The sequence below is a fragment of the Oppia nitens genome, unplaced genomic scaffold (assembly GCF_028296485.1).
Source record: "Oppia nitens isolate AA-2021 unplaced genomic scaffold, nextdenovo-longstitch-racon4-pilon3 scaffold1_pilon_pilon_pilon, whole genome shotgun sequence".
NCBI classification, from domain to species: Eukaryota; Metazoa; Arthropoda; class Arachnida; order Sarcoptiformes; family Oppiidae; genus Oppia; species Oppia nitens.
Window position 1 is genome coordinate 756873 of NW_026533199.1, and position 24311 is coordinate 781183.

General features: G+C 23.6%; 2 protein-coding genes across 2 annotated transcripts; both read left to right on the top strand.

Annotated features, from left to right (window-relative positions):
- On the top strand, positions 1 to 6192 carry LOC128952620 (E3 ubiquitin-protein ligase HERC2-like; the record flags this gene model as incomplete). Its single annotated transcript, XM_054298037.1, has 6 exons — positions 1 to 20; positions 774 to 1449; positions 1696 to 2356; positions 2989 to 3380; positions 4564 to 5131; positions 5678 to 6192. Coding segments are annotated over exons 1-6 (2832 nt in total), but the record flags the coding sequence as incomplete, so codon positions are not given.
- Positions 6193 to 6538: 346 nt separating this feature from the next.
- LOC128952621 (cyclin-dependent kinase 2-like) lies at positions 6539 to 17775 on the top strand. Its single transcript, XM_054298038.1, has 4 exons — positions 6539 to 6691; positions 6744 to 7308; positions 7370 to 7474; positions 17475 to 17775. The coding sequence occupies exons 1-4, from the start codon at positions 6601 to 6603 to the stop codon at positions 17773 to 17775; spliced, it is 1062 nt and encodes a 353-aa protein (XP_054154013.1). The 5' UTR covers positions 6539 to 6600.
- Positions 17776 to 24311: the final 6536 nt, after the last annotated feature.

The window sequence follows — 24311 nt, forward strand, 5'->3', positions numbered from 1 at the left end:
ATGATAAATAAATACATAAAGTTTATCATAATTTTCTATCAGTATATTAAATGTGAAAATATATTGTAGTATATGTTTAGAAAAAAAAGTTGTTTATTAATACTGTTATCAAATTGTTAGGACAAAAAAAATTGAGTTCAAACTACCTATTATTTGATAATATCGAAGTAGTAGTAAATATGATATTTAACATATAATTAATTAAAAAAAATATGTCAATAAATAATAATGTTTAACTAAATAATTTCACAAAAATATATATATAATTTTTTCATAGTTTATATTTTATTCTAATTAATATTCTTATAATTAATAATGCTAATTTTTAGTTTTATTTTTTTAAAAATTGTGATATTAATTTTTTATAATAAAAAATTAAAACACATATTATATGTTTTTACTCAAATAGTATATTTTCAAGGTTAATAAATTGTGCTAAATTTAAGATAATGTAAATATAGCAGACATTTAATAAATTCAATAATATAAACATTGTATACAGTATAGTAATATTGCATACTTTTATTAATACTTTTTTAATACAGTAGTAATATTACAATATTATTAATTAACAACATTAATACTTAATAGTATTTCAACTATTGTTTCAAATATATTTTTAAAAAAATTATGATGAGTTAATTACTATCATATAATTATTTTTGACAAAACAAAATACATAACAATATACTAATAAATATATTTGTATTTTAAATAAGTTATAAATTTTATTGAATAATAATGTCATCAATTGAATTGTTAAATAAATTTAGAATAAGTGCTAAAATACCGCAACATTTAAAATGTAAAATCAAACGATTTCATTGTGAAGGCAATAGTATATGGTTTGTAACAATTGATGATCTCGTCTATACATTGGGTGATAACAAGTGGGGTTTACTTGATTTGGGTCACAACAACATAGATATCAATGAACCACAAGTTATACCTGAATTATGTCTGAAAAATGTTCAGAAATTTATTATTGGAAATTCGTTTGTATTGTGTATAACAAGTGACCGACAAATATATAGCTGGGGTTCAAATATATTAAAACAATTGGGTAGACATACCATCAGTGATGATAAGTTCAGCAAACCAGCTATCATTACATACCTCAGCGATAAATGTATTATCGATATCACCAGTGGTTGGGATCATTCACTGGCCCTCAGCAGTGATGGCACTGTCTATGGTTGGGGTCATAACAATGACGGTCAGTGCGGTTGCGGACAACAAACTCAATATATTCGTAGTCCAACTCGTGTTATATTTCCTACAAATACTTTAATTAAATCAATTTATTCATACTTTAACTATTCATTTGCCATAACAAGTGATGGACTCGTATACAGTTGGGGTGACAATCATAACAATCAATTGGGACATAAAAATACATTAAAATTTTTTAAACCAGAATTGATTCAGAATATACAGAATATAAAAATTGTTTCATTTTATAATAATAATACATATTTTCTTAATAATGATGGATATGTCTATCAATGCGGTGAACTATTTAGTGATTTAAATGTAATTTACAAATACAATAATATTACAGATATTTGTTGTAATTATGTTCAAAAAGATAATAATAATTATTATGAATTGTTATATAATTTAGATGAAAAATATGTGAAAACATATCAAATAAATTATATAAATTTTATGGATATTTTTGTCGAAAAACATCAGCAAACTATCAAATCATTAGATATACGAAAATATAGTCAACTTTATGGAAATAATAGGGCATTACAATTGATAATTAAATCTAATATAAAACAATTTGAACAAAATATCGATGAAATCAAATTAATTCATTTCGATTGCGACAGTATATGGTTTGTGACAATTGATGATCGGGTCTATACATTGGGCGATAATAAGTGTGGTATACTTGGTTTGGGTCACAACATAGATATCAATGAACCCGAAGTTATACCTGAATTGTTTGAGAAAAATGTTCAGAAATTTATTATTGGATATGATTTTGTATTGTGTATAACAAGTGATCAACAAATATATAGCTGGGGTTTGAATGATTGCAATCAATTGGGTAGACATACCAACAGTGATGATGAGTACAGTAAACCAGCGATCATTACATACCTCAGCGATAAATGTATTATTAATATTACGTGTGGTTCACATCATTCACTGGCCCTCAGCAGTGATGGCACTGTCTATGGATGGGGTCATAACCTATACGGACAGTGCGGTTGCGGACAACTAATGAAATATATTGATAGTCCGACTTGTGTTATATTTCCCGCAAATACTATCATTAAATCAATTTATTCATACAATTGGTGTTCATTTGCCATAACTAGTGATGGATTGGTTTACAGTTGGGGTAACAATAATGATAATCAATTGGGACATCAAAATAATATTAATATTAATTATATAAAACCACAATTGATTATGGATTTAATTGATATAAAAACTATTACATTCAATGTAAATAAAAAGTCAATAACATATTTTCTAACTATTGATGGAAATGTATATCAATGCGGAAAAATAAATAATATGTTAATCAGTAATCCAACAAAAATTATTACCATTTATTCAGTCGATGATATTTGCGGTAATTATATAAAAAAATCTGATAATAAATATTATGAAATAACTAATGAACCAAATATTGAATTAAGAAAATTATTATACAAATCATTTGATGATTTATTTGCCAGCGAATGCTTAGAAACTTATCAAACAATTGATTTAGATTTTTATATTAATAATTATCAAGAAATCAATGATAAACCAAATAATTTATTGAATTGTTTTCAAACACTTAAACTGTTGGGTTTTGGAAGTTATGGAAAAGTTTATAAAGTGGTTGACAAAGAAACTAATGAATTATTTGCCATAAAAGATATTATATTAGAAGGTATAATGAAAATTAAATTAATAGTTTACTATCTGTTACTAATTATTTTTTATTTATAGATGAAAATCAAAAATCAATTGTTATTCAAGAAGTCAAACAATTGTTGAAACTTCGGTCACAATTTGTGGTCAACTGTTTGGATGCGTGGTTTGAGTTCAACAATCTATTCATTCAAATGGAGTTATGTTCACAAAGTCTTAAACATATCATTGAAATGAAAGCCAAAACATTTCAAAGACAATCCAATGAACCGATGGATTGTATCGAGTATTACATTACAAGTCATATAACGCTAGAGATGTGTGAATGCGTTGAATATTTGCATACAAGAAATCCACCGGTCATTCACCGCGACCTCAAACCTGCAAACATACTCATCAATGATAAGCCAACTGCCAATCGGTTTATAAAATTAGGTGACTTTGGTCTGTCCACTGATCACATCCGTACGGATACTCATTCAATAAGTCATACACCAAATGTAGGAACACTTAAATATAGAGCGCCAGAGATTAATACCGATCCCAACAACTGTACACAAAAATATAATGAAAAATGTGATGTCTATAGTCTAGGAATGATTTTAATGGATATTTTTGATTTAAATAATATTACAGTTGATGGGTAAGTTTATTATATTAAAAAAAAATCTAAATTAAAATCTTTATTATTTTTTATTTAATAGTCCAAGTATTAACGTTTACAACACTAGTAGTATTCAATATTATATGGAAAATATATTTAATTTGATCCAACAAATGAAACAATTGCAATACACTGCAAGACCTACGTGTACACAAATTGTCCTGGATCAACTTAATTATATTAATATTGTTGATAGACAATTATTTCAACAATCAATTGTTGCTACTAAACTAAACGATGATAATATATTTAGACAAATATTTATTACAAAATTTTATATTAATGAGAGTTAACTGAGAAGTAATAGTAAATATATAGCAAATGATTTAACTATAATCGAAAATATGTTATTAAATAAAAAAATATATTTTTAATAATAAATTATTAATATATTGTAATATAATGAAATAAAATAATTTTTAAAATATTTTATTATTCATAGTTTATATTTTATTACTTTAATTTTAATGTATATATATATACTGTGTAATATGTATATGTATATATGTATAATATTACTTCTAATAATTAATAATGTTAATTTTATTTTTTTTAAATTGTGTTATTATTATTATTATTAAAAAAAATCTAAAACACATATACTGTAGTATGTTTAAAAAAAGCACATAGTAAATTTTCAAGGTTAATAAATATTTAAGATAATGTAAATATAGCAGACATTGAACATTATATAAACATTGCAATAGTATAGAAATTATTGCATTTTTATAAATATTAAAAAAAGTAATATTACAATATTATTAATTAACAACATTAATAGTGTATATTATTTAAACTATTGTTACAATTAATATGATTAGATAATTACCATAGAATTATTAAATATTATTTTTTTACAAAACAAAATACATTAATAACAATAATAAGTAGTAAAAAGTAGTATTAATATGTTTTTTTTAAATATGAAATTAAGTTATAAATTTTATTAAATAAAAATGTCATCAATTGAATTGTTAAATAAATTTACAATAAGTGCTAAAATACCGCAATATTTAAAGTGTAAAATCAAACGATTTCATTGCGACGGCAAAAGTGTATGGTTTGTGACATCAATTGATGATCTCGTCTATACATTAGGGGATAACAGGAATGGTATACTTGGTTTGGGTCACAACAACAATACAGTCAATGAACCCGAAGTTATACCTGAATTATGTCAGAAAAATGTTCAGAAATTTATTATTAGAAATGATTTTGTATTGTGTATAACAAGTGACCAACAAATCTATAGTTGGGGTACAAATAATTATCAACAATTAGGTAGACATACCATCATCAGTGATGATGATGTGTACAGTAAACCAGCAATCATTACACTACTCAGCGATAAATGTATTATTGATATCAACAGTGGTTCACATCATTCACTGGCCCTCAGCAGTGATGGCAATGTCTATGGATGGGGTCATAACAGTAGCGGACAGTGCGGTTGTGACGGACAACTAAGCAATACTATTGATAGACCGACTCGTATTATATTTCATAAAAATACGGTAATTAAATCAATTTATTGCTTTGAATTGTCATCGTTTGCCATAACTAGTGATGGACTAGTATATAGTTGGGGTAATAATCGATGCAATCAATTGGGACATAAAATTAATAATAATTTTATAAAACCGGAATTAATTAGTAATATAACTTCAATAATAAATATATCGTTTAAACGAAATTATTTACAATCAATATTCATGACATATTTGCATAGAAATGATGGTTATGTTTATCAATGCGGAAAATTATATAGCGATTCAATCAATAATATATTATATAAATTGAATAATATTACAAACATTTGCGATAATATTGTGGAAAAAGATAGCAATTATTATGAATTAGTTTATAAATTCAATGAAATATTTGTTAAAACACAGGAATTAGAAAATTATGAAAACTTTATCGACATTTATGCCAAAAAACATCAAATAACTAAACAATCTGTAGATTTAGTTAATTATAGTAAACTGTTTGGAAATGTTAGTGAATTAGAGCTAAAAAATACTTTAAATATATATAAAAAATTACAACTAAATAATTACGATATAAAACTAATTCATTGTACGGCTAAACACATGTGGTTTATAACAATTGATGATTGGGTCCTAACAATAGGTCTAAATATTAGAGGCAAACTTGGTTTGGGTCATAACAATGAAATATATAATAAACCACAAGTGATACCGGAATTATGTTACAAAATGATTAGCAAATTTAGTATCGGAAATGATATTGGATTGTGTTTAACAAGCGATCAACAAGTTTATAGTTGGGGTCGAAAATTGTTGGGACAATTGGGTAGACATGCCATCAATGATGATAAGTACAGCAAACCAGCAATCATTACATACCTCAGCGATAAATGTATTATTGATATCACCAGTGGTTCACATCATTCACTGGCCCTAAGCAGTGATGGCACTGTCTATGGATGGGGTCTTAACACGTATGGACAGTGCGGTTGTGGTACACAACAAAAAAATTGGATCAATAGTCCGATTTGTTGTATATTTCCCACAATTACTGTCATTAAATCAATTTATTGTTTTGAAAACTTTTCGTTTGCCATAACAAATGATAATCTGGTTTACAGTTGGGGTGACAATCGATACAATCAATTGGGACATAAAAATCAAATAAAAAACTTAATTAAAAAACCAGAACTGATTACAGATTTAATTAATATAAAATCAATTTCATTTAACGGAAAATATTTCATAACATATTTTCTAACAAACGATGGATATGTATATCAATGCGGAAATATTTACAAATTATTTTTTAGTCAACAAATTATTTCTGTTAATTCAATCGATGATATTTGTGGTCATTATATTAAAAAAGATGATAAATATTATGAATTAATATATGAACCAAATATTGAATTAAGAAAATTATATCACAAATCATTTGATGATTTATTTGCCGCCGAATTCAATAAAACTTATCAAACAATTGATTTGGATTTATATGTAAAGAATTTTCAAGAAATTAGTGAAAAACAAAATAATTTTATCAATTGTTTTAAACGACTAAAAATGTTGGGTTTTGGAAGTTATGGTAAAGTATATGAAGTGGAAGACAACGAAACTAAAGGATTGTTTGCCATAAAAGATATCATATTAGACGGTATTATAAAATAAAATTATTATAAATTATTTAACTATTAATAAAATTATAGATGAAAATGAAAAGTCAATTGTTATTCAAGAAGTCAAACAATTAATGAAACTTCGGTCACAATATGTGGTCAACTGTTTGGACGCGTGGTTTGAGTTCAACAATCTATTCATTCAAATGGAGTTATGTTCACAAAGTCTTAAACATATCATTGAAGTGAAGGCAAAAACATTTCAAAGACAATCCAATGAACCGATGGATTGTATCGAGTATTACATTACAAGTCATTTAATGCTAGAGATGTGTGAATGCATTGAATATTTGCATACAAGAGATCCGCCGGTCATTCACCGCGACCTCAAACCTGCAAACATACTCATCAATGATAAGCCAATTGCCAATCGGTTTATAAAATTAGGTGACTTTGGTTTGTCCACTGATCACATCCGTACGGATACTCATTCAATAAGTCATACACCAAATGTAGGAACACTTAAATATAGAGCGCCAGAGATTAATACCGATCCCAACAACTGTACACAAAAATATAATGAAAAATGTGATGTCTATAGTCTAGGAATGATTTTAATGGATATCTTTGATTTAACTGATACGACAATTGATGGGTAAGTCTATTGTAATTAAAAAAAAATATAAATTAAAATTTTTATTTTTTTTATTTAATAGTGCAAGTATTAACATTTACAACACTAGTAGTTTTGGATATTATATGGAAAATATGTTTAATTTGATCCAACAAATGAAACAAATACAATACACTGCTAGACCCACGTGTACACAAATTGTCCTGGATCAAATTAATTATATTAATATAGTTAATAAACAATTATTTCAACAATCAATTATTGCTAAACTAAGTGAAGATAATATATTTAGACAAATATTTATTACAAAATTTAAATAATACAAAAATAATTATATTATTATAATTAACTAATTAATTAATTAGAAAATTTTTCATAATATAAACGTTGTACAGTATATAAAATATTATACTATAATATTCAATACATTGATTATCTAGTATAACTATTATAATAGATATATACAAAATAAATTGTTAATAAACAAAATAATTATTTTTTTAGTAGTCTATAATTAAAATAAAAAATAATAATTGTTTTTCAATATGTATTTCAAAACAATAAAAATAACAATTAACAGTATTATTCAATACTAATGTCTAGACAACAATAATTAACAAAACTGTTATTAATTTATTTTTTATAACAATTAAGAAAAATTGATAATTTTGTTGTTGTTTTTTCTATGAAAACAAACATTAAAATTTTGTTTTTGTATTATTATAATAGTCTTTTGTTTGTTAAATAAATTATTGATTAATCAAAAATAGACTTTAACTTAAATGAATTGCTTATATTATAGATACTGTATTTATATTATATATTTATATACTATATTCTAAAAATATTATACAAAATAATAAGTTAAAAATTGTAGCAAAGATTTTCTTTATAAAAAAAATATTTAAAATAATAAAAATATAAATTATATTATTATATATTACATATAAACTTATAAATTATTAGAAACTTAAATATTAATAAATATAGTATTAAATTGTAAAAAATACTAATATCATGTACTGTATGAGTGATATTTTCACACTTATAACTTGTGATAAAAATTAATTATTTTTATAGATTTTCAATAAAATAATAATTATTTTTTTCATTAAAAAACAACTAATTAACAAAATTGACTAATATTTATAATTAGCAAAAAAATAAAGCATAGAATAATACATTAGTAAAAAATAATATTAATTAAGTAAAATTAAACATTTAATAAATAGTAATTTGTTTTTGTTATTGAATACAAAATTGAAAAACAAAATAATTAACTATAAATAATATTATTGATTAAATAATTATTTATAAATTTATATAAACTATTAAAGTAAATTGTATTTTTTATTGTTGCGTAAAAAATAATATATAAATACTATAGCATATATCGTAAAAAAAGTAATAGTTTTATGGTTTAACTATACTATTATTACAATTTAATAAATAATTCATAAACTGTTTCAATATATTTTATTATTACAGTTATCAACAAAAAATTACAACTCAATCATTAATTATGTTTTTATTTAAATTAATTTTGAAATATATTTTTCCTATTATATGTACTATTGGCTGTATATATCAAATGTATTGTTTGTCTACATTATATTTTGCATATTCTGTGGCAACTGAAGTCAAATACGAGTCGACAACAAGTGAATCGTCGCCAGCGATGACCCTATGCTTAGATAAGTCATTGTATTTGAATGATAGAAAAAATGATAATATTGATAATGTTATCGATGAATTTGATAATTTAAAAAATTTATCACACTATTTAGTTTCATATTATAAGTATAGAGATAGCATTAACTTTGTTAGCGGTATTCATTCAATCGATTCAGTGTCCTATTGTTTGACTGTATTACATCAATGGCTAAATAACACTAATTTAATTAGTGATAACATTAAACTTTACAATATAAAAGTAATTACTACAACTAAAAATGAAAAAATGAAAATTATTTTACATCATAAAAGTTCAAAAATTTATGATATTAATGCTGAACATAGTTTAAAACTTGAGCTAAATAAAAACTTTGATTATGTATTAGATTATCAAAAAGTTATAGTCAAACGTTGGCAACAATTTGATAATCATAATGACTGTTCAAAAAATAAATTTAGCAATCAATGTTATGGTGAATGTCTAATAAATATGTATCATCAATGTAACTTTAAATATCCAATTAAATATTTTCTACTATATAAACATGAAAATTATCAATTATCAAATATAACAATTAATTGTGACATAGCATTAATTGATTTAGATTGTGAAAATTATTGTTCCCAACATTTACCTTGTGTAGATTATATTTATAATACAAATATATTTTCATATCCTAATAATGATAATAATTCAACACAAATACTATTATATTTATCCAGAAATTTTGATTTAATATTTGAAACATCATTGAAAATACCATTTATTGAATATATTATTCTTATGTCAAGCATTGCGAGTCTATGGTTTGGATTTTCTATATCAATGTTAACAAATGCTATTACTAAAGCAATTCATAGTTTATGTCAAATGTTTGTAACAAATTATATATCTAATAACAAATTGAAAAATGTTTGGCAAATATATAAGCCTAATATTACATTAATAACTATTAAACAAAAACTATTTGTTAATACTAATACAATTAATAATAGAAATTAAAAATCAATATATATTTATGTAATATAATATTTGAATTATTTTATTTATATATATTGTTAAATAAATTTATATGCTTATTATTATTAGACACATTATAATTACACATTTTAATTAAATATTGCTATTAAATATTGTTTTTAAATATATTTATTAAATATTGTTATTAAATATATTTATTAAATATTGTTATTAAATATTGTTAGTACATATTATTATCATTAATAAATACATATTTTTATTAATATATATATATTTTAATTAAATTTGTTTTATTGATCTATTTAATTGTGTTTTTTGTTAAAGTATTATAATAATTATTAATGTTATTGAACTTCTAGTTTTTATTTAATTATAAATATAAATAAAATAACTAAATATATAAATAAAAATTATTTGTCATTTATTGTATGTTGAAATTCAATATTTTTTTTAAATACTATAAATTATTATTATAAGTTATTGATTTTATTAGTTAATATTAGTAAATATTTTAGTAATAAAAAAATAATAATATTTAGTGATTATAAATTATAAAAAATAGTACTTATAATGATTATGCAATATTTTAATATATTTTTTATATAAATATATAAATGTGTATAAACTCATTAATCTTTTATAACTTTAATTTATTTTTAATGTTTCTGAATACAAATGTTTTTATTGTACAATATTTAAATAAATTATTAATAATAAACTTATTTAAATAATTCTTCGTTAATTTATTAATTTAAAATTTTTAATTATATTCACATTAAACAGTATAAATTGTTTAACATATTTAACATAAAGTAAAAATTTTAATTTACAGATTAAATCTTATAGATCGGTAAGCCTAAATTTTTATGTTTTAAACTATTGATTAAAAATGTATAAATATAGCTAAATATATTTATTAATTAATATTATTAAATATGTTTTTATAATAACTTTAATATAATAAATTTTATTATAAACAATTTGTAACAATGACTTCAATTAAATTGATCATGATGTTTGTATTGTCTATGCTAACAATTATGACCATGGTCAATAAATGTCAAGCTATTACTATAGATGAACTATTGGAGAATTTTTGCGGTAAAATATTTTTAAATAATATTTATATACTATAAATATATAATTATGAAAATATTTTAATCATGTAAAATTTTATTTTATTTTTAAAATAAATATATATATATATCAGATAAAAAAGATAACTCACCATGTATACGTAATGAATTAAATAGGAAAAAGTGTCTGGGTCCATTAAAACTACATGCTAATGTCAACCAAGCTATTGATAATTTATTTAGATATGTTACTATTGCAGAGCGTAGACTACCTGGACCAGTTGTTACATGTAAAGATTTATATATTGAGTCAAAAACTTTTGATTTTTTTAATCAATTACCCGTAATCTTAAAAACATTCAATAGTATCCATGATCATGGTCAATTGAACAAAATTATCAATTGTATTAAATGTCTTTATTAAGTTTAGTTATTTTTGTTGTTGTAAATTAAAAAATAATTACTGTAATATCTATGAATAAAAACTACTAATTAGTGAATATAAGATTTGCGTTTATTGTTATTATTAGTATATATTATTAATAGTAAATATTATAATTAGTAAATATGATTATTAGTAAATATTATTATTATATTATTAATTTTATCATAAAAATATATATATTTTTAAAATAATTTAGTTTTATATGATCAATTTAACTAAATTAATTGTTAACTTAATAAAAAATATAATATTAGTCTATTATTAATATAATTTTTATTAATGTTATTGAACCTCTAGTTTTTATTTAATTGTAAATTATATAAATTACATAACTTATAGTTAGAATTAATAATAAGAATTCTATATTTTATTATTATTATAATAATAAAAACAAAATAAATTATTTGTAATATACTTTGTGTTGAAATTCAATAAACTTTTAAATAATTTATATTATCATTATAAACTATTGACATTAATATAATTGATACTATTGAAATATTTTAGCAATTAAAATCATAATATTTAGTGAAAATTAATTATAATAACATTAATACTTATAAATGAAAAACTTTTATTACTCACACAATTTGTGACATAAATTTTAGCCGATTTTTGTCTTCGGCCTTAATTGCGGACAAATTATTGCAATATTTGTTTCGGACAGTAATTGTCTCTGTCCTTCATCAGCGCAATTGCTGTACAAACTGACAGCACTGTTGGTCATTAGGTACTTATGGTATGTGAGAGAGTGACCAGAAATGTTATAATTGATACCCTATTTGTGCCATAAAACATATTTTTGGGTAGTTTTGACTTAAATTGTTTACTAATCATTTAAATACTGTACAAAAAATTCAATAATATAATCATTGCTCCCACAGAAATTTATGTCACAAATTGTGTGAGTAATAAAAGTTTTTCATTTATAATGAGTGATTGTGATAACATAAACCTAAATCAAATTAATACTTATTATTATGTTTAAACAATATTTTAATATATTTTTAATATAATTATATAAATGTACATAAAATCAGTAAAAATTCTTTATATTATTATTATTAAAATAAAAACAAAATAAATTATCTATGATTTACTGATTTATGTTGAAATTCAATAAACTTTTAAATACTTTAAATTTTTATTATATGTTAATAACATTATTAGTTATTATTGAAATATTTTATAGTTATAATAAATTATTTAAAAAAAATAATTCTTATTATAATGATTATATAAAATATTTTAATGTATTTTTATATAAATATATAAATGTACATAAACTCATAAATCTTTTAAAACATTAATTTATTATATTTTTAAAGTTTCTAAATACAAATGTTAATATTGTACAATATTTAAATAAATTATTAATAATATATTTATTCAAATAATGTTTCATTAGTTTATTAATTTATTAATAGTAAACATAAATTTATAATTATATTTACATAATACAGTATAAATTGTTTAACTTATTAATAAAATTTATATAGATTTTTAAGTAAAAATTTTTAAGTAAAATTTACAGATTAAATCTTAAATATCAGTAAGCCTTTATTTTTATGTTTTAAACTATTGATGAAAACGTATAAATATATCTGAATATTTTTACTAATTAGTTATTAAGTAAGTTTTTATAATAATTTTAATTGTAAATTATATAAACAATTATAAACAATTTGTAACAATGACATCAATCAAATTGATTGTGATGTTTGTATTGTCTATGCTAACAATTATGACCATGGTCAATAAATGTCAATCTATTACTATAGATGAACTATTAGAGAATTTTTGCTGTAAAATATTTTTAAATATTATTTATGTACTTAAATATATTAATAATAAATAATAAAATATTGTAATCATGTATTATTTAATTTTTGTTTAAAAATAATAATAAATATATTTATATATATATATATTCAGATAAAAGAGTGAATCAAGCTTGTATACGTAATGAATCCAATAGGAAAAAGTGTCTGGGTCCATTAAAACTACATGCTAATGTCAACCAAGCTATTGATCATCTATTTAGATATGTTACTAATAGAGATCGTGAACTACCTGGACCAGTTGTTACATGTAAAGATTTAAATTTAGCTGTTAAACAACTTGATTTTTTTAAGGAATTACCCGGAATATTAAAAACATTCAATAGTATCGATGATCATGGTCAATTAAACAATATTATCAATTGTATTAAATGTCATCATTAAGTTTAGTTTTCTTGTTATTTACGTAAATTAATAATAATTACTGTAATCTATTATTACTAAATATTATTATTATTACTAAATATTATTATTATTACTAAATATTATTATTATTACTAAATATTATTATTATTACTAAATATTATTATTATTATTAAATATTATTATTATTACATTATTAATTTATTGTTTAACTAATTTAATTTTGTATGATTTAATTTAACTAAATTTTTTGTTAATCTTAATAAAGAATATAGTTAGTTTTATTGCTATTTAAGTAAATTAAAAAATAATTACTGTAATATCTATGAATAAAAACTACTAATTAATAAATATAAACTTGTGCTTATTATTATTATTACATAATATTATTATTAGTAATTATTATTATATTATTAATTTTATCATAAAAATATATATTTTTAAATTAATTTAGTTTTGTATGATAAATTTAACTAAATAAATTGTTAACTTAATTAAAAATTTAATACTATAATATTATTAGTATTAGTCTATTATAATTTTTATTAGTGTTATTGAACATCTAGTTTTTATTTAATTGTAAATTATATAAATTACATAACTTATAGTTAGAATTAATAATAAGAATTCTATATTTTATTATTATTATAATAAAAACAAAATAAATTATTTGTAATTTACTTTGTGTTGAAATTCAATAAACTTTTAAATAATTTATGTTATTATTATAAACTATTGACATTATTATAATTGATACTATTGAAATATTTTAGCAATAAAAAACATAATATTTAGTGATAATTAATTTTAAAAACAATAATACTTATTTTCATGATTATATATTTTAATATATTTTTAATATAAATACCTGTATATAAATGTACATAAAATCAGTAAAAATTCTTTATATTATTATTATTAAAATAAAAACAAAATAAATTATTTATGATTTACTGATTTATGTTGAAATTCAACAAACTTTTAAATAAATAATTATTATATGTTAATAACATTATTAGTTATTATTGAAATATTTTATAGTTATAATAAATTATTAAAAAATAATACTTATAATGATTATGCAATATTTAAAAAAAAATTTATATAAATATATAAATGTGCATAAACTTATTAATGTTTTTAAAATTAATTTAAATTACAATTTTATTCCACAAATTATTTGCAATATAAACTTAATAGTAATAACAATTTATTATAATTATTATAATTATTGTAATTACAACAACTGGTATCATCTGAATGTGAAATGTAATTTATGCTGTTATGTAATTTTATTGATGATTATAAGTTAGCATTAATAAGCATATATATATATATATACATATGTATATACATATATGTTTGATTGTAAACATTTTGCTAAATATGTTTTTATTGTTAAATAACAGACACTAATTATAAGCTACTCTATGTCTTATCCAAATAATATAACTAATGTATTCATTAAAGTCACTGAACTTATAAATATTAGACATCAGTCAAAATAAACTATTAATGATGTACTGTTCATAACTTACCAAACAAATGATATTTTTATTTGTTTTTTTTGAGTCTAAAAGTTTTCTAATATAATTGTATTTACTAAAAACATTCATACATTTATATAAATTATTGTTTAAATGTGTTATTACAGCATAATAAATAAAACTTATTTATAGAAAATAATATGATTTACCTTATTTTAATATAAATAAAATTATATAAATTAGTCAATAAATTGAATAAACATAAAAATTATTTTTTTTAGAAATAAAGTAATATAATATTATTGACAGAATTAGAATTAAGTTACAATGTTTATTAATATAAATTATAGCGATTTATTTCTATTTACAAATGTATTAAACGATAGGATAATGCAAATAGTGATGAACAATATCAAGGTATATGTAAAAAACCAAATGTAAAGCAAATCAACTCTTAATATTCACTAGAATAGGCTAATAATAATAGTAATGCTGTTATAATAGCGTAATTTAAAAGACTGTCAATACGGTTGTACTGTATATTGCAAAAAAATTTTAGGCGATATATATTATTTATATATACAGTATATATACAATATAATGAGTGAAACATTGAGTTAGTCGATAAAATATTACCAGAGTTTTTGGGATTTCATTGTAGTGAAACTTTGAACATATCGGTGCCCAACACATCCTGGTTTCACATGTGACTATTCTATAGACAACAAAATCAACACAGTGCTCGTGCTCGTATATACTATCACTAATTGTTTATATATGTAAAAAGGAGAATGGGGAATGAATAGACAGCTGACAAACCTAAACCAAAATACAGAAAAAGAAATTACAGATTAAAAAAAAAAGTAGATGTATAGTGTGCAATACTGTATATGCTGCTTGTGACGATGATACCGGTGCCCCAGTGCTCAATAGAGAGCTACCAGTGATTCTCTATTGTTATACTTGCAGTTATAATGTGATAACAAATGCTATTCCGGTCTCTCACTGGTAGTGAACACAAACTTAAATATACATCTGTTCCAAAAAAACACAAAACACCGTATGTCGTATAGCCGGCACAACAATAGCACAATTGCATCCCCTCTCACATCATAGCAATCACTAGCTGACTGTTCTGGCTAGATATAGTATATATAATATATATACCTATAATTAAACTTATATATTACTACATTTACTTTATCTGCATTAAACATATATTACAGTATTGTGTGTTTTCTGTTACTTTTTTTTAAGTTAAAATAAAATTAAGTAATATTTTATACAAAATATAAAACATATAATGTTTGGTTCGTTTATGACTGCATTTATGTTTGAAATGTTTATTAGATTAATGGCTGATATTGTTTTTTTGTATTTAATGTTTGATTAATTGTCAAATAAATAAAAAAAATATAATTTTAAATTTTTAGTGTAATATAAATCAGATGTAAATTTAATATTAATGTCATAGCAATGATAAACCTGAGTTCACAATTAGTATTGACAGACAGACAAAGAAAAGGGGGACTGGTTTGAGAGTAAAACTATCCACAAAACCATTTACTTGTTGGCATCACTGCTATACTCCAGTGCTATACATCAGAGCTATATACCGGAGTCTAGTCCATTTCAATCAATTGAGAACTAACCATATGTCACATAACTGGCACAGCAATAGCACAGTTGCATCCCCTCTCACATCATAGCCATCACTAGCTATGACTCTCTTTTGTTTAATAGTGGCGTTCATCTGAATCCTTGTCCAAACATTAAACCACTTATCCAGTAGTTTGATTGATTGTTGTAATTATCGGCTGTTTGAGTGAATGTGTGTGTGAATTACTTATCCTATAGTGGGTAATTGAATAGACTATACGCCGGTTTTACCGACGGTAGTACCGAGTGATGGTACTGACCATTAGACTCAGTCTTACTAATAGATTGGGTATTGAGTTGCATGTTTTGGTTAGAAGGAGGCTTTGAGGCTTCTCTCGTTGGCAATCGTTGGTAGTGCACGGCCAGCTTGTCGATCGTTATTTTTTAGTTACCAGTTTATAATTGCGACCAGACATTTGTTGTCATTGAATGTCGGTTTTTGTTTGTTTTAGTGCAAGTGTTGCGACTTAGCCAGCCATTGTATGGATGCTGATAACACTGTATCGTCCTGTCTTCAATATACTATAGTTGTGTCACGTGTAGTTAGTGACCAAACTAGTAAAATAGTCTTTACTGGTCTCAGAGCTTCAGATCAGACTCGAGTGGTACAAACTTCGAGTCTTAACTCTCAAACAATGAGTCTGTTTTAACATTGAATAGTGTTTCGTTTGATAGTAAAAGCCAAATTGAATTAAATAATCTAAAGACCAGAGATAATACCTTTTATATAATTGGTCCGCAAAGTAGTAATGTCTTAATTTACGATCAATCAGACATAGATTGTATTAATAATTGTGTAGTAAAGGCTAATATTGTGCCCAATGTACAATTAAGACAACATAAACCACTACAGGAGTACTGTGCCAATAGTGGTGGCCATTCCAGTGATTTGCGAGAAATCACTGCATGGAAAGTAAAGCGAGTATCTTACCCCCAAAATTCTCATAAAACATCTAAATAATCAACACTTTCCAGTTATAAATGGCAATGCTAAGAAAATAATATTTAAATACTATAGTGAATAGGATATATTATAATTATAACAGTAATGATAAAATCTACTCATTACAATATTAATAAAATTTATATAGATTTTTAAGTAAAAATTTTAATTTACAGATTAAATCTTATAGATCGGTACAGATAACATTCAATGGTATCACTGATCATGGTCAATTAAACAAAATTATTAATTGTATTAAATGTCTTTATTAAGTTTAATAATAATTATTGTTGTTGTTGTTGTAAATTAAAAATAATTACTTTAATATCTATGAATAAAAACTACTAATTAGTGAATATAAACTTTGCGTTTATTGTTATTATTACTAAATATTATTAATAGTAATTATTATTATTATTATTATTATCTTTGTATATCACGGTTGTTCCGGTGTGATCACAGTTGTGTCGGCCACTTTTGGTGGCAGAGACACGACTGGTTAGACTCAACTCAAGTCTAGTACTTTTCTGACTGTTCTACAACTCTGAAGTATCACTGCTTTTTGCATTTCATAGATCTTAGTTTTTCTGATTTCCAGTGATTCCAAACTTAGGGCCAGATTTTTCGGTATTACGGCCATTGATGACAGGATTATAGGTATGATTTCAACTTTCTTAATGCGCCACATTTTATTGATCTCATAGGCCAAGTCTGTATATTTTCGGCGTTTCTCACTATGCGTGTCCTGTAGTTTGTGTGTTAGTGGGACCGCTATGTCTATTATGTACGCCTTATCTTGATGTTTGTCTACTAGTACTATATCTGGGCGGTTGTGGGCCACAGTCTTATCTGTTCTTATTTCTTTATCCCAGTAGAGCTTGGCTCTGTTGCTTTCCATTACACTTTGTGGCTCGTATCTATAGTATGGTAATGGTTCTTTGGTTAGTCCGAATCTTATTGCCAATTCCTGATGTATGATTTTGGCTACTTGGTTGTGACGGCTTAGGTACTCGGTGTTTGTGAGTACTTTACACCCATTTAGTATATGTTCTATTGTTTCGGACTCCATATGACACATCCTGCACTTGTCTGTTGGTATATTTAGCTTTTGGATGTATTTCTGATGGTTTCGTGTCGGAATCACTCGATCTTGTATTGCCATCATGAACCCCTCTGTCTCTCCATGAAGACCGGCGTACTTCAACCATTTTGTAGACATTTCTTCGTCTACGTGTGTTTGGTTGAGTTCTGCTCTGTATCTACCGTGGAGTTCTTTTGAGGCCCACGTGTTAATCCTCTCTTTTTCATTTTGTATTTCTATTTGATGTTCATTATTGCTGAGATTTAGAGGTGTGTAGTTGTTATCAAGTGTTGCTGTTATTTTGTGGAGCTCTGAGACATTGCATTTTTGTTGATGGTATTTTCTCAGCAATTCTCGCTGTTTGGCTTCAAGGCTTACAATGTTTAGTAACCCTCTACCCCCATGCTTTCTACTAACACACAGTCGTGCTACAGAACTTCTAGGGTGGTGTAGTCCAAACATTGTAAGTTGTCGCCTTATATGTCTTTCAATGGTCTCAAGTTCTGTTTTACTCCATTTTATTATTCCGAACGAGTATGTCAGTACAGGTATAGCCCAAGTGTTTATGGCTTTGAATTTGTTGTTTGAGTTTAGTTGAGATTTTAGTATTTTTATTATTCTTTGGTTTAATGTTTTCTTTATTTCTTCTTTAACTTCTGTCATTTTAGATTTATGCATTTGCTTAATTCCTAAATACTTATATATATCTCCATTTTCTAGTGCCTTTATATATCCGTTATCAGTTTCGTATTGATTTCTTTCAGAATAGACTCCTCTTTTCAGTTTCATTATAGCACATTTATCTAATCCGAATTCCATATTTATATCATTGGAGAAAGTTTCTGTTGTTTTTAGCATTGCATTTAAATCAGATTCTTTTTCGGCGTATAGTTTTAAGTCGTCCATATATAGTAGATGTGTTAGATTATATTTTGTATCACTTGATTTTAGATTTATGCCTTTTAGCTTTTTAAGTAGTGATGACAGTGGGTTTATGGCTAAGCAGAACCACAGAGGACTGAGTGAATCTCCTTGAAATATTCCTCTATTTATTTTGATTTCTGTACTTATTTTTGTTCCATTATTTGTATTGACACACAATTTAGTATTCCATTTTTTCATCATATTTTCTAATGTGTTTATCAATGTGTTGTCAATTTTATATAGTTTTAACACTCTTAATAACCATTTATGAGGGACTGAATCGAATGCTTTCTTATAGTCTATGTATGCCATTTCAAGATTTCTATGTTTTTGACGAGCTCTTATTGTTATGATATTGTCTATTGTTAATTGCTCTTTACAGCCCATTGAGTGTTTTATACAGCCTTTTTGTTCTTCAGCTATTATGTTGTTGTTACTTAAATGATTATATATTTTTGTTGATATTATGGATGTTAGAATTTTATACATTGTTGTTAGGCAAGTGATTGGTCTATATTTGCTGGGATCTGATGTATTTTCTGTTTTTGGGAGTAGATATGTTATTCCGGAAGTGAGGAAGTCATCGGTTTGTCCTGTTTGTATTATTTTATTCATTGCTATTGCCATTGGTTGATGAACTGTTGTAAAGTGTTTATACCAGAAGTTGTGTATTTTGTCTTGTCCTGGGCTTTTCCAATTGTGGGATTTCTTGAGGGCTTCGGTTAAGTCATCTTTAATTATATTTACTGAAGTCATATGTGGTATTTCTTTATTTTCATCTTCAATATCATTTATCCAATTAGATTCTTTATATTCCTTTGGGTTACTCCAGATTTCTTTCCAGTAGTTTTCTATTTCATCTATTTGTGGTGTATTGTTATTATTGCTTGAATTTATTTTATTTTGATTTCTATAGAACATTTTTTCGTTATTATAGAACATTGTATTTTGTTTTCGTCTTTCGCTTTGTATTTTATATCTTCTAATTCTTTGTGATAGTGCTTGAACTGTTTGTTTTAATGTGTCGTTGTAATTTCGGATTATGGATTCAAATTCAGGTTTTCCAGGTTTTGTCTGTAATGATCGGTATATATCTTTTAATGATTGGTTAAGTCTTTTTGATTTGTTTCCATTTAACACTTGCGTTATTCTTCCAATTATTTTTCTTTTCCCTTCTATCCGTGTCTCTATTCGCTTTTGCCATTTAGGTATTACATTTTCTTGATTTGGTTTTGTTGTAGACATGTGTTCTATTTTGTAGCCTAAGAGTCTTGATACTGCTACTGCTGCACAATACGTTATTGTATTAATTGCGCTCAACGACATATTTTCTTCGATGTAATCTTTAAGTATATCATTTATCGTTATTATAGTAGATCTTGTTTTAATGCCACTTCTTATTTTTGGTAATTTAGGTCTGAATTCTATTTCAAAGTCTTTATATTGTTCTAAAGATGTTTTTAGTTCATTTTCTGCTGTTATTCTGTTTATTTCATCATTTGTATTGTTTATGTTATCTGTTGTTGTAGGTGTCTCTTCTATTTCTGGCACTACTTCTACTGTGGTATTTAATTCAGTTGTTTCATTTAATGATAGTTCATGTGCCACTTGTTGTTTGATTTCTTGTAATTCAATCGGGGATATTTTATTATTCTTTGCTAAGAATCGCCTTTGGTCTGCAATTCTTTGTTCCGTTACATTTAGTTCTGGATATTTTTGTTTGAATGCTAAGTATATTTGGTTTCTGTAATCAGTCATATTTGTTTCGAGTCGAGTTGATCTGTAGTATTCGCGCATTATCAAGGTATTCATCTCATGTGTCCATCTCATGCGCTTTTGCGATTTGTCAACCAAATTGGTCAGTTGTTGCTGAGAACCAGCTTGAACTGAAACATTTTGGAGGTTAGTCTGATTTTGTTGACTAGTCTGCGGTCGCATTACATCACAGCTTTGCCCGCATAGCACATCACTGCGTGGGATATGATGCATACTTAACGAACTGCAGTCAATGCCTACCTGCTGAACGCGGGATTTATTTGAGAGGGTACCTCCCGAACACCCCCCGTTATTCCTACGACTACGTGTAATCATATTTATATATTTTGTGGCCTTTTTACGGGGTCCCGGTCCCTAGAGAAAGCTCAACACTAACATGTGTCTATTGCCACCCATTTCTCACCACTAACATGTGTTTGTTGAAATAGGATTTTTATTTTTTGAAACAAAAGTGGCCATTGCGTGTGAGGACGAGTAACTACTCGAAGGGTGAAGGGACATCCTTGCGGACGTCCCTTCGGGGTGGGGGCACCTTTTTACAGGCACCCCCGGGTGGGAGCACCCTTGCGGGTACCCCCAGGTGGGCACCGATACCGAAGTACCGATACCCGGGTCGGGCAGAAACTCGTCCTCACTTAGCACCCCGCTTTCCCCATACTACTTAAGTTGGCCGTCCTAAACAGCGTTGGTTGGGCAGGGACGGGAAGCACAGTTAAAACAATTTTTTTTTTCAGAAAAATTGCTTTACCACATCGGGGCTCGAACTATAGATCTTACTCTCCATTACACTACATAGCCCTACACACTAACCACTACACCACTGTGCCTCCTTTATTATTATTATTATTATTATTATTATTATATTAATTTTATCATAAATATATATAATTTTTAATTAATTTAGTTTTTTTATTTTTAATTTTAGTAATTTTTTTATAAATGTTATTGAACTTCTAGATTTTATTTTAATTGTAAATTATATAAATTACATAACTTATAGTAAGAATTAATAATAAGAAATCTATATTTTATTATTATTATAATAAAAATAAATATTATTTGTAATTTACTTTGTGTTGAAATTCAATAAACTTTTAAATACTTATAATTATTATTATATGTTAATAACATTATTCGTTATTATTGAAATATTTTATAGTTATAATAAATTATTAAAAAATAATACTTATAATGATTATGCAATATTTAAAAAAAAATTTTTTATATAAATATATAAATGTGCATAAACTTATTAATCTTTTAGAACATTAATTTATTTTTAATGTTTCTGAATACAAATGTTTTTATTATACAATATTTAAATAAATTATTAATAATATATTTATTTAAATAATTCTACGTTAATTTATTAATTTAAAATTTATAATTATCAATTACCCGTAATCTTAAAAACTTTCAATAGTATCCATAATCATGGTCAATTGAACAAAATTATCAATTGTATTAAATGTCTTTATTAAGTTTAGTTATTTTTTTCTTGTTGTAAATTAAAAAATAATTACTGTAATATCTATGAATAAAAACTACTAATTAGTGAATATAAACTTTGCGTTTATTGTTATTATTAGTATATATTATTAATAGTAAATATTATAATTAGTAAATATGATTATTAGTAAATATTATTATTATATTATTAATTTTATCATAAAAATATATATATTTTTAAATTAATTTAGTTTTATATGATCAATTTAACTAAATTAATTGTTAACTTAATAAAAAATATAATATTAGTCTATTATAAATATAATTTTTATCAATATTATTGAACCTCTAGTTTTTATTTTAATTGTAAATTATATAAATTACATAACTTATAGTTAGAATTAATAATAAGAATTCTATATTTTATTATTATTATAATAAAAACAAAATAAATTATTTACTTTGTGTTGAAATTCAATAAACTTTTAAATAATTTATATTTAAATGTACATAAAATCAGTAAAAATTCTTTATATTATTATTATTAAAATAACAAAATAAATTATTTATGATTTACTGTTTATTAAAATTCAATAAACTTTTAAATAATTTATATTATCATTATAAACTATTGACATTATTATAATTGATACTATTGAAATATTTTAGCAATTAAAATAATAATATTTAATGAAAATTAATTATAAAAACATTAATACTTATTAACATGTTTAAACAATATTTTAATATATTTTTAATATAAATATATAAATGTACATAAAAACAGTAAAAATTCTTTATATTATTAAAATAAAAACAAAATAAATTATATATGATTTACTGATTTATTTTGAAATTCAATAAACTTTTAAATACTTTAAATTATTATTATATGTTAATAACATTATTAGTTATTATTGAAATATTTTATAGTTATAATAAATTATTTAAAAAAATAATTCTTATTATAATGATTATATACAATATTTTTATATATTTTTATATAAATATATAAATGTATATAAACTCATTAATCTTTTATAACATTAATTTATTTTTAAAGTTTCTGAATACAAATGTTTTTATTGTACAATATTTAAATAAATTATTAATATTATATTTATTCAAATAATGATTCATTAGTTTAATAATTTATTAATATTAAACATAATATTAAATTTATAATTATATTCACATTATTTAGTATAAATTATTTAACATATTAATAAAATTTATATAGATTTTTAAGTAAAAATTATTAAGTAAAATTTACAGATTAAATCTTAAATATCAGTAAGCCTGTATTTTTATGTTTTAAACTATT

What these genes read in the sequence shown, in the direction of transcription:
- LOC128952621 (XM_054298038.1), top strand. Translation starts at nt 6,601, where the DNA reads ATGTTGGGTTTTGGAAGTTATGGTAAAGTATATGAAGTGGAAGACAAC. An exon ending in AAAAGATATCATATTAGACG is followed by an intron (nt 6,692 to 6,743) that starts GTATTATAAAAT and finishes ATAAAATTATAG; the next exon opens with ATGAAAATGAAAAGTCAATT. An exon ending in ACTGATACGACAATTGATGG is followed by an intron (nt 7,309 to 7,369) that starts GTAAGTCTATTG and finishes TTTATTTAATAG; the next exon opens with TGCAAGTATTAACATTTACA.